At 46.5% G+C, this 12776-nt stretch overlaps 1 protein-coding gene across 2 annotated transcripts in view; it reads right to left on the bottom strand.

Annotated features, from left to right (window-relative positions):
• The window catches only part of Rasgrf1 (Ras protein specific guanine nucleotide releasing factor 1), a 104884-nt gene that overhangs the window by 73362 nt on the left and 18746 nt on the right, over positions 1 to 12776 (bottom strand). For both annotated transcript variants that reach the window (XM_035444519.1, XM_035444518.1), the window contains one exon: positions 2582 to 2729. In XM_035444519.1, coding sequence (XP_035300410.1) covers positions 2582 to 2729 — 148 coding nt within the window. The remainder of the gene's footprint in view (positions 1 to 2581; positions 2730 to 12776) is intronic.

The raw sequence follows: 12776 nt of genomic DNA, 5'->3' as shown, positions 1-12776 counted from the left end.
AGGATGGAACCAGGTCCCCTGAATGTGGGTGTCAGTTAGGAGGCCTGGGCAATCTATGGGACCCCTATTAGTTGATGAGTATTTATCCCTAGTATACGAATGGACTTTGGGAGCCCATTTCACATAGAGGGATACTCTCTCAGCCAAGACTCATGGGGGAGGGACCTAGGCCCTGCTCCAAATGATATGACAGACTTTTAATATCCCCCATGGAAGGCCTCACCCTCCCTGGGGAGCAGAAAGAGGATGGGATAGGGGGCCAGTGGGGGGCAGGGGAGAAGGGGAGAGAGAGGGAACTGGGACTGACATGTAAAACAAGATTGTTTCTAATTTAAATAAAAAAGAATTAAAAAAAAGAGTTGCCGTGGTTATTGGTATCTTTTTATAGTAATAGAAACCCTAATTTAGAGACACCAGCCTAGGCTAATAAGGCATGGCCAGAACAGTGGTGTGTATCCACTGTGAAGAACAGGGCATTTTATTGGAAACATTGCTCCAAATTCCCATCAAATGAGCCTTTTCTGCCATTACACACACACACACACACACACACACACACACACACACAGAGGCTCCTGACTGGCCCGTATTCTGCTCCTAGCCACCCAGGGGCCTCTGCTCTCCCCACCTGTGCCTTCTCTGGCCCACAACTGATAAAAGTATTCAAGGCCAAGTGCAAACTGAGCTTATACCCTCTGGCTTTCAAACATCTTGTCAGGACCAGGGCTCACACAGCACCATTGTGACCCTGTTCCCACTCTAACACAGAATACTAGAAAGGCAGACTTCTTCTCACTCCTAGAGCCTTCCGGAGCCTGCACGCACTCACTCACTCACTCGCTCACTGACTCACTGACTCACTGACTGACTGACTGACTGACTGACTCACTCACTAAGCCCTCACAAGCTATCATGCCCGGCAAGAGGGGTCGAGTGGTAGCAGAGACTGCCCAACCCTTATGGGGTTCCTCCAGGGCTGCTGGTAGGTACAGACACACAGGGACCATTGTGTTGAGCTTCAGAAAGTCTTGTGAGCAGAGGGGACCTAAAGCACATGTTGGTCAGGAACCCCATCGGGAGGTGGCTGTCCTTGGCAGGATTTGGCTGGGATGAGAAACATGAGCGTGAGAAAGGTAGGCCTAAAAGGTGCAATGACGTGTGCAAAGGCCAGGGGGTAGGACAGTTAAGTGCTCTCGGATGCTGGGTGGTGCTAGGTGACTGCACAGTCCCAGTTAGTAATTGGGTAATGGGGACACAGCCCTTCCCTGGTCTCGTGTGTGTGTGTGTGTGTGTGTGTGTGTGTGTGTGTGTGTGTGTGTGTGTAGGGTGGGCAGCTATGTTTGGATTCAGGAAGCTGTGTCAGGCTATCATAGATCTCAGGGCTTCTCTCTCCCACAATGAGCCAGTTGTGTTGGAAAGAGGACAATTTTGGGCTAGCCTCTCAAAGGCTGTCAGAGGCTCTGTACAGAGAAGAAAGACTAGCAGATGGACAGGAGCCTGGGTTCCGGGTCTAGGTCTGTCACTTCTCAGCTGTGCATGTTTAGACAAGTGACCTGAGCTCTCTGAGTCTGGTTCCTCACGGCTTCTCCTACTGGGATGGCAATGGGGGCTGATGAAGGAGGTGCGTCTGAAGTCTTGTTGTAGGGTTAGAGATGAGTCAAATGTGGGAAGTTAAACATGACGCTGTAAGTTGGTATTACTGCTGGTGTAGAGCATTGATGTTGCCGGATAATTAGGATTGGTGCTCTGAGCATCTGAAATTTCTGGACAGGGCTGTGTGGCACCGGGCCACAGCTACAGGTGTGGGAAGGGGTTCTGTACACAGATAATCCTGTACCCGGGGCTTCTAGCTCTGTGGTTGACATCTGCATATTCTTCATCCTTTCCTGTTGGGACTACATTTTGAGGGAAGCCTGCTGGGATCAGGGAGTACAGTCTGGGGATTGCAGGCCTGGGTCACACAAACCCTCACCTCTCACTGCACTCTACCTCCTTAGGTGGGCTCTTGCATGTCTTTTCTCCACATCCTGCCATCCAGGGTGCCACATGAGCTGCTAGGAAGCATGCCTGTGCTCCGAGGAGTCCGCAGCATCTCCTGGCATGGTATCTAACTGCAGGTTCCCATTCGGGAGTTCTGGGGTCACCCAAAGCCTTGGTAAATAGTGAGTGGCTAGGTCCAGGAGGTGTTTGCAGGACTTCTGCCCAATGAGGCTACACACAAGGAGAGCTTGATCACGTGCCGTCAGAGGCACGCACTAAAAGTCTACGATTTGCCATTTGACACTTGGGTATCTGGTGCACACATACAGAGAGTTCATAGCAATGACTATGGGTGATATTGCACTCCAGAGTCCAAGGCTAACAATGGCGACAGTCAATGTGTCCTTGTACCCTCTAATAACTTGTCCACAAACATCTCACTCATCCTTATCACTTGGTTAGGTCATAGCAAAGACCCTGCAATCTATGAAACAACTCAGAAGCAAAGACGTGGGGGCACACTTCAGGTGGCACTTGGGAAACACAGAGGAGGAGGAGTCTGGGCTTTGATCCAGTCTGGGGGCCCCTGGCTTGTAGTCACCTCTGCCTTCAGTCGCTCGATCTCGACTTCGCCATCCTCGATCTGCTGTCGCAGCTGCTTGGCCACTGTCTTCTCTGTCTCTACTATCTGCAGCAGGTGCAGGTACTTCTGCATGAGCGCCTCGTGCTCCGTGGCCAGTGTCCTGTAGCTGTGGACAGAGTTGCATGGCAGGTGAGATGCTGCCCCCCTGTCTCTAGGCCCTACACACCCCATTGCACACCAACATCTGCTTGCTTTATTAGCCTGATTCTCTTTGCTGTGCTCTCTCTCTCTCTCTCTCTCTCTCTCTCTCTGTCTTTGTCTATATATCATACATACAGAGACATGCTCGCGCGCGCGAGCAGACACACACACACACACACACACACACACACACACACACACACACAGACAGACTCTCTGTTTCTCTCTCTCCCCCTGGGATTTTGTCTAGGTAGATAAACATTTTATAACATATCCCCGGCTGCCCCACTTTCCCTAACTCCATACTTCTTCTTAGGCTACTTCTGGGATTCAGCTGAATTGCCTTGGAGGACTCTGGGGATTTTCTTTCAGCACCCGAGCTTCTAGTAGCATGATGATGGAGGGAGACACACTACACTGTGTGCCTAAAAAGTACTCAGCGTACACTTGCTGCACGCGAGGGTGACCACAGATGCACTCATCAGGCCTTGCGGGATATACAGAGGACAAGCAGGCACACACATCTCATTGTTTGTTTGGGTGATGCCGCTGCACAGGACACACAAGTGTCAAGTGGCGAGTCACAGGTTCTTAGTGTATGCTGCTAAGGAGAGGGTCAGCCACAGGGACTGCGACCAGGGAAGACTTCCAGGAGGTGCTAGGTGACACACCACCAAGTTGGAGCTGAGACTTTTGACTCCAAACCTAGTTCCTTGGGTACATACCCACTTTCAGGAAGCCCTGGGTAGGACAGTTGTGCTGGCAGTAATTGATAATGATGTGAGGTGGTTAGGTGGCACAGATCAGTGACAGCCCCAAAGGATAGGCAAAGTGGGGGAGAAGGTATCTTATCAGATTCCCAGACTAACATGTAGCGCACAGATGGACACAGTGGCCGAGCAGGAATGAGGTAAGAAGTAGCTTGCCTAAGGTCACCACTTCCCTGAAGAGAGACCCTGGTCCCCTGTGTTCTGGGTGTGGGCTTCTCCCTGCTACTCCATGGGAGTGCATCAGAGATGTGGAAGAATCTGACCCCATGAAGAGACTCAGTGGGCTTGGAAAACAGGACTCCAGTATCTCAGAGTGAGGTGTCTATCCAGATGGGGTGGAGGCCAGGAAAAGGGCGGGGCCTTGGAAGGGAAAGGTTGGAGTTCTCAGGGATAATGAGGTCTGGGTCTGTCTCCCTCACTGTTTCTCAGATTCTTTTTCCTGTTTCAACCCACCATTACCTCAGAGCTACACCTCTTTCTTTCCTCTCTCACACCCAGCCATTCCTCTGTATTCCTGCCCTCTTCTCACTCAGTAAGGGCTGTGGCTCCTTTCTTAGCAGTAGTGAGGGGCTCTCCTTCTCATCTCTTGATTGGCAGGGCCAAGGATATTCTATATGGCCGTCCAGCCCCTCTGCAGGTTCTCCTTCAGAGCAAACTGCCTCTGCTCTGTCACACGCCATCCAGCATCCAGAAAAGGCTCAATTCTTACCCCTTTAGAACAAACTAAGCTGTCCTTCAACCTCCCTAGATCTACCTGTTCTGTCAGAGTTATCGGACTGAGAGGGATATGATGTTAGGAAACACATCCCAGTGTGTTTGTGAGAGAGTTTCCAGAGATGATTAACGAAGGGCTTGGAGGACTTGCTTTAACTGGAGTGGCACCGCAGTTGGAGGTCCAGAAGGAACCAAAGGGGAGGAGTGAGGAAGCCTACTAGCCAGGACATTCTCTCTGGTTGCCACACAATGAGCAGCTTCATTCTGCTACAAGATCATGTCATGATGGCCTACCCCACAACAGTCAAGAACAGAGCCAATAGAGGGCTGGAGCTGCAGAAACCGTGACCAAAATAAACTTTTCTTCCTTAAGGCTGCCCTCAGCTATCTGTCACCTTCTTTCCCACTTGCTTAACATGGTTTATTGAAAGAGCTGCTCACCCAGTGCCTCCTAGCACTTTCTTCACCCCAACAACACAGCATTGGCTCTTGGCACCCATACCAGCTGGCTCCTGCTCTGGGGTCACCCACTATCTCCTACTGGTGAGATTGATGGAATGTGAGATTATTTTAGTCTGCCAGCTTCTGCCGTTATTGCCATGCAGCCCTGTACACAGCTGGCTGGTGAGGGAGGTCTTTGTCTCAGCCTTAGGAGCCTGCCACATGAGCTCACAAAGTCTCTGTGACCCTCAGGGTTTGAGGTGAGACTCTTAGGAGGCCATGATGGATGTAGCCTTGCAATAAAGTAGGGCTGTGCCAAAGAGCCAAAGTAGTCAGGGTACCTACAAAGGGCCCTGTTCTCTGATGATGCCAGAAGATGCTATCTTGGGGTGGGGAGGGGGGGGGGAGGCTGGCTGCCACCATATCCTGAGGGTGGGAGTATAGAGCAGGAAAGGCTTGCTTCATCAGACTCAGTATGGCTGTGGCAAGGAGGGAACCGTGGAAGGATGGAGGTCCAGAGAACTGATCTCTGTTCTTAGTGCCACCCTTTCTTAAGTAATGGCTGTGAAAGATGTCGTTCCAACATAACACTAGGAGATAAAAACGGCACTCTGGGCACTTTTTTGTGAAAATGAACACAGACTCGAAGGGCTTTCCAACTTCCTAAGATACTTAATTGTCTTCACTTGCAAGCAAAATTCAATTGCAAGCGAGGAGTCTGCTTCCACACCACTTGCCCCTTCACACAAGGGTGTGAAGCAAGGCTTCTTCATTAGTCTAGGTTTACTAATGACAAACACCCCAGAGCTTCTTCCCTTCCCTCCCCACTACCCTCCCCTTTCTTTTCCCCTTTCTTCTCCCAATACCCCACCCCTTCTTTCCTTTTCCCTTTGCCCCCACCTTTCCTTCCCTTTCTAACCCCCTCCCTTCTACCTCCCTTTCTCCTTCCCTTCTCTCTCCCCCTTCCCTTCATCCCCCTCTCTATTATGCTTTGAATGTCAAGTTTCATGTGTCAAAAAATAAGCACAGGGAAAGCTGGGGCCAAGAACAGCAGGGCTGATGCAGAGATTAGGGCTGTTATAGAGGAAACTGTACATGGGGGATGGCTCAGTCAGGGAAGTGCCTGTCACTTAAGTGGGAGGAATTTAGTTCAATCTCCAGAACCCAAATTAAAAAATAAATAAATAAAACAGGCTGCGATGGTGTGTGCTTTTAATCCCAGCACTGGGGAGGTAGAGGTAGGCAGATCTAGCCTACTCTGAGAGCTCCTGTCCAGTGAGACACCTGAACACACACACACACATACATACATACATACACACATACACACACACACACACACACACACACACACACACACACACACACACACACTCCAGATTCCACCCATTACAAGCTCAAGGATATTTGAAAAATTTTGCTTTGAGAAGTCATAGGGAACCTATGGAAATCCTTCCCTGCATCAAGCCAGTAAGTACTCAGAGGCAGTTGCAGGTGTAAGCCAAACGGATGTGGCTGCTGCTGGAGCCAGAGGCAGAATCTGATGTTAGCCATAGGATACCAGTTTTAGAAGCAGGCAGGACATAAGAGTTGTGGGTCCCGGAGGTTTCCACCCAGATTTCAAAAGAAAGCCTGGGAAACTGTGGGTGATCCTTGAGAGTGAAGTTGTGAGACTTGAAGATGAAGCTCCCGGAGCCCTTAGGAGGTTGGGGATACCAAGAATGGGGGACATCTGACAAGGAGAGTTTTAGGAAGTGAACAGAGGCTTCTGAGAGGTCACATTGAGGAACTTGGACTTGATAGACTGCCTGAGGCAAACAGAGAGGGAGAGGGGCCATGACTAGGTAATAAAAATGGTGAACTTCCAAGACAGCTGGCTTCTTCCTCACCTCCTGACTTAAGACAAATACCTGACGAAAGGCCTTAGGGGCTGTTTGTCTTGTCAGTAGGGCCCTCTGCTGATGGACTGGCTCAAGGAGTCCCAAGCTGCATCAGGAGGTGTTTACACAGCAGCTGTAGGCCAATCAGTCATCCTTTCTTTAAACTGAGCAACCCTATGATAGGGAAGGGACTGTAAAATACCCCAGTCATCAATAAGAAGCCATGCTTCGGCTTCCCCGTCTTCCCTCTGCCTTGCAGGGGATCTTTTCCCTGTGTGCTTGCTGTCTGTGTACATTTCTTCACCTCTGACTAAAACCTTTCTAGACCACCTGTAATAATAACACCCTTCAAGGCCCAGCTACCCACTTCCGCCAATTTGATTTAACCTTCCACAGTCTCTACTGTCTCTCAGCAGTCCATTCAATTTTGAACTCATCCAGGGGCAGTCCACTGACTAGGTCAGAGAATTCCCCTGTGGCTACCTTTTGTGATGGAGATTTTTTTCCTGCCTTTTAATTCTTTAACTGACAAAAGAAATGAACCTGATCAAGACCCCTAGATGGTAACAATATAAGCTACAGCCAGAAAAGACTACTGGGGTGAGACTTTCCAAGCCTATTGGAGCTCATACCATGCCCCAGATCCTGGGTATACTCATGACATGACCTGGATACCCAGACATGGAGCTAAATGGTATAATTAATGCTCGTCTGGCTGGGTGTTGGTCTCATTCCTCCTTCTATGTTTCCATTTCTCTCTTTGGGAAAAGGGGAGGGTCTTATTACTATATGTTAGAAGCACACGCCTTCCTCTTTTATTTCATAGGTGTTCATAGCTACTGATGCCTTGAGTCATTGAAGAGTTTAGAGTTGGCCTTTTGAGAAATTCTGGGTCTGTTAAGACTAGAGACCTTTGAAGACATAGTAAATATATTTTACAGTGTGAGATGGCCATGGCCCTTTTGGGGCCAAGGGAAGAATATACTTTAGTCTGGAATGTTCGTCATGGTCTGATGTTTAAAGGATTGGTGGTCAGTAGATGGGCTTGGGGAGGAATTGTGAGGGCTCTGACCTAATCAGTGGACTGGCCCTTGTGGATTGTAGGGAGATAGCAGAAACTGGAAGGTTCAGTTTAATTGGAGGAAGAGGGTGGCTGGAGAGTGTGTCTTTGAAGGGTATATCTTGTCCTCAGCTCTTGCTTCTTTCTCCCTGCTTCTTGCTGCTATGAGGGAAACTGTTTCCCTCTGCAATACCCTTCTGATAAGATATTTCTGTCCCATGTAGGCCTAAATCTCACAGAGCCAGCCAACTGTGGCCTGAAACCATGAGCCAAAGTAGGTTCTTCTTTATTTAACCCGATTATTTCAGGTATTTGGTAACAATAACGAAAAACAAAACAATATAAAAAAAACAAAACAACAACAATGCTTCCCCTCGCTTCCCTCCCTTTCTATCTACTCACCTGGCACCCCATTCTTTACTTTCTCCTCCCAGGGCAGACTGACTGAGCCACTCCTGATGTGTGCCCCCGTCTTTGTGAAACCATAGACTTTCAGAGCTAGAAGGAAACTCAGGGGTCATGAAAGGTTGACTGTATGGTTTACTCAACGAAGACACTGAGGTCCAGGGAGGAGAAGCAATGTGCTTAGAACAGCAGTTGGTCAGTTTCCAAGCTGGAGGAGGTAGAATCAGCCTTAGGGCCTGAGAGTGTATTTCAGTCTCTCTGCTCTCTGGCCTGGTATCTAGCTCTCACTAAAATACTGGGTATATTTAAAAGATAACCAGCCTACAATCCACAACCCCAGAGAAGCTAGAACCCTCTTCCAGAAACAGATGGAAATAGATACAGAAATCCACAATAACCAATGGGTCAAGCTCCTGGAGTACAATTGAAGTGAGGGAGGAGTGACAATATGAACAAAGGAGTGAAGACCATGATGGGGAAACCCACAGAATCAGCTGACATGAGAGACTGAGAGATCACTGAGTCAGGTCTGACAAATGGGGAACCTGTGTAAGACCGAACTAGACTATAGAATTTGGTCTAGAATATAGGTGACCATGGTGTGGCTGGGACAATATATAAGGCCACTGGCAGCGGGTCCAGATCGAACACTAATGCACAGTCTGACTTAGTGGAAACCATTCTATATGGAGAGATATCTTGTTCAGCCTAGACACATGGGTGCGGAGGGTGGGGCCTTGGTCCTGCCACAACGAGATGATGGGGCAGACTTCGTAGACATCCTAGGGGAGGCCTTACCCTTTCTGAGGAGCAGATGGGAGGTGTGTGTGTGTGTGTGTGTGTGTGTGTGTGTAAGTGGGAAGAGTGGGAGGAGAGGAGGAAGAGAGAACTGGGATTGGAATTTAACAAATTAAATAAAAAGAAATACCCAGAGGGAGGATTGAAACATTAAAGAAATAAAAGAGTTTCCATGGTCATGGTGTCTCCTCACAGCAATAAAAACCTTAACTAAGACATTAAAAAAAATGCTGGGTATGAAGCACACTGGATGCTTTATCTTATAAACGACTATACACATACACTACAGAGGCATCCCATAATATTAGACTATGATCCATACAGTGTGAAAGAACATTGTGTCTCTGCATGGTATTAATACACCACAGTGCTTATTTTTATACACGGAATGTTTCTATTAAGTATATGTAAACAGAAACTAAATTGGGAATATGTGAAAATACTTCATACTCAATATGGCTGTGGCAGAGAGCCAGTTGTTGCTGCCACTGCTGCATGCACGCGCATGCACACGCACGCATACGCACGCACACACATGCTGTTGTAGAATGTGGTCTTCCAAGTTGACATTCCCTCATAGAAGGAAGGGTCGGGAGGGTCATTGGATCTTCACTGGAGATACTGTCCTCCTGGTCATTTTTGCATGTAGCCTTGGAGTATATTGTCTGGGAAAATGTTGACAGAAGGGGGCTTCATCTGTGTGGCTATGGCAGTCATAATCTATACTGGTGAAGACTTTCCAGTGTGGAAACTTTACAGTGTTGCTGTAACTCCTCATCGCTCTGTAACTGAGCCCAAGAAATTTACTCATTTCCCAGGGTGAACTCTGCTGAACCTTTGGTTTTCTGGTTGAGACTTTACAAGACAAGGTAGACTTTTTTTTTTTTTTAACTTCTCCTCAGGGAAGGAATTCTTGCAACACATGCATCTTTCTCTCCCTCCATCCTCCTCTCCCTCCCTCCCTCCCCCCCCCTCTCTCTCGTTGAGGCAAGGCTGAAAAAAGCTCATGGTTCAATGACCTAACCTTGATTTCAGCCTCACAAGGTGCTGGACAGAAATCTCAGTTGAACCTGGGCTTCTGATCCACAGACCCTCCCTCAAAAATAATGAAAGGATATTTTGAGATGACAAGTCTGGTGATTTGTTATGCAGCAGAAAATTGAAACATTTCAATATTCATCATTCATTTTTTAAAAGTGAGGTTCAATACAATATTGTGGAAAGCACAGATCCTGATGTCACAATGTTGCAATGTTGTGAAGACAAGCATAGGAAATAGTTTAGCAACTTGGGACTCCACTTGGCTTGGGATATACCTCTGTATTAGCAATGCACTTTAGATAGCCTAAATTCTTACTTGCATGACACACACAGGCACACATGCATGCACAAATGCACGATCTCACACTCATGCATGCACACACACACACTCTCACACACACACTTCTTTGAGGGAACTCACCTGGCAACCTGTTAGCATCCTAGGACTCCTATATGTTCTGGTTTTCATGCACATCCCCTATGAAGAATGCAATGTTGTTTCTCCTTTCCATCAAACTTAGATTCTATTCAGTTATATTCTAGTTATGTTCTGGTGTAGAGTAGGAAGGTCAATCTGGTCTGAACTAGTTTTGGGTGCATTTGCAATAAGGCAAATTGCATCCTTAAAGTGAAATTTTAGGGAAAATCCCATATTTGCCAACTTATTCCTACACATAATTGGGCATGCATTTGATTAAAATCAGACTGAGTTATAGGAAAGGACATGTGCAGTAAAAAAGAGGTCTAAAACATAATATATCAATCAAGACAAAAAAAAACCACCCACACCCTTAAGCAACAAAAGTTCATCCTTTATTTGAACCCCATAAAATGAAGTGCTAAACATTAATCAGGCCTTGATTGTTTTCACTCATGGGGTGGGTTGTCACTCTTGACAGAGTAGCTGACCTAGTCTACTGCTTTGCTACTTTCAGTTTTGTGAGAGCCTTTTGGTTCTTTGAATAAGATACTAAGAACCTGGACATACCCGGCCCAGATCTCAAACACTAGTAACGGTGTGAGCAATTATGACAGAAAACCGTGAATCCTTAATCAAGGCAAAGATCATTACCAACACCCAGGAAGCAGTTCCCACTTTATTCCCACCCCAGAAGTGATTGCTGTTCCTGATTCCATCACCCTGTTTAGTTTTGTCTCATCTAGAATTTCATATAACTGAAAGCATATAGCACATATTTTTCCTTTATCTACTCAGCATATTGATTTTGAAACTCATCCGTCTTGTTGTGCATAGCTGTAGTTGATTCATGTTTATTTCCTAGCAATATTCCATTTCATGGATGCGCCAGAGGATTGTTTATATATTAGCTTGTTTATAGACATCATGGCTGATGGTTTGCATAAAGCTGCGAAGGGCATTTACATAGGAGATCTTTGTGGTCATTTCTCATTCCTCTTGGATAGGTACCAAGGAATGGAACTAACAGATAACAGAACATATGGCAAGCATCTGCCTGGTCATGTCCCAGTTTGGTTGTGCTGTTTTTCACCCCTCTGGTGTTGCCTGAGTATTTCCAGCCTTTTGCCAGCATTTGGTATTGTCAGTTTTCATTTTAGCCATCTACCATATAGACACTGTGATTGCATTGTGTCTAGAAATTGTTTGTATTGATGAATAGTGATTTAAAATTGTAATGCAGTGCCCATAAGACAGCTCAGCAGGCAAAAGGTACCTGAGTTTGAACCCTGAATCCCACGTGGTGGAAAGAGAGAACCAACTCCTACAAGTTGTCCTCTGACTGCTGCATGTATGCTGTGGCATGTGTGACCCCCCACAAAGTAAATAAACAAATGCAAAAGGAAACTCCTTTAGTTCGTAAATACTTATGAAGTTCCTTCATGTAAGTAATTTCATTTGATCTTCAAATGAAATGTTTTGATCTCAGAATCAAACCCTGTTTGTTATTGGTTTTCCTTTGATGCCCAGAGACTGAGGACCAATTGCTGTCCTTGAACCTAGGCTCTTCTTCACTCAATTTCATCATAAACAACCCAGCAATTCCTAGTCTAAATCATAGCTCTGGTCATGTTACTCTTCTGGTGTAAGACCTTCAGTGGCTCCCATGGTTCACAGAGGAGAGGCCACGTATCTCAACAGGAAATTTCAGGTCATTTATGATCTCATGACCACCAGTTGTCCACTTCATTTGCTTAATATATATATATATATATATATATATATATATATATATATATATAGTGTGTGTGTGTGTGTGTGTATGTGTGTGTGTGTGTGTGTGTGTGTGTGTGTGTGTATGTGTGTGTGTGTGTGTGTGTGTGTGTGTGTGTGTATTTATCTGTGGAAGCCAGAGGAAACATTCGCTCTTTCCTTCCACTAAGTAGGTCCCAGTGATTGAAATTTAAGTTCTCAGCCTTGGTGGGATGTGCTTTTGTCTGTTGAGCTATCTCACTGGCCCTCATCTGATTTTTAACATCTAAACTCTATGTCCTTTTTACTCCTTAAATTATCTTTCATGTATTAGTGCTTTAAATAAGAGGGTTTTTTTTTTTTTTCAGGAGAGGGAGGGAGATGTTGAGATGCTCATATTTAAACCCATTAAACCTCCCTTTCCATCCTTCACTTAGGTCCTCTGGTACCCTACTTCTACCCCTATTTCCCTGAAGATGGAAATAATGTCGCTCACCAAACTGTGATGTCTTCGTGGGGAACACTTGTGTGGCAGCCAGCTCCAGCTCCCTCGCACTTTGCCCTGGGCCTGTGTCTATTGCCTTTTTTTTTTTTTTTTTTTTTTTTTTTTCTAGAACTTGATGTCTGTAGCTGAGACTGGATGACTTTTGTGGACAGAAATAGAGATGGCATGTTCTTCGGGCTAAGGCTGTTGCTTGGTTCACAATATAGGTTTCTGGGTAAGTGAGCTTCA

Source organism: Cricetulus griseus, chromosome 4 (assembly GCF_003668045.3).
Source record: "Cricetulus griseus strain 17A/GY chromosome 4, alternate assembly CriGri-PICRH-1.0, whole genome shotgun sequence".
NCBI lineage: Eukaryota > Metazoa > Chordata > Mammalia > Rodentia > Cricetidae > Cricetulus > Cricetulus griseus.
The sequence above is the reverse complement of the archived record's forward strand: the minus strand, read 5'-3'. Positions and strand labels throughout refer to the sequence as shown.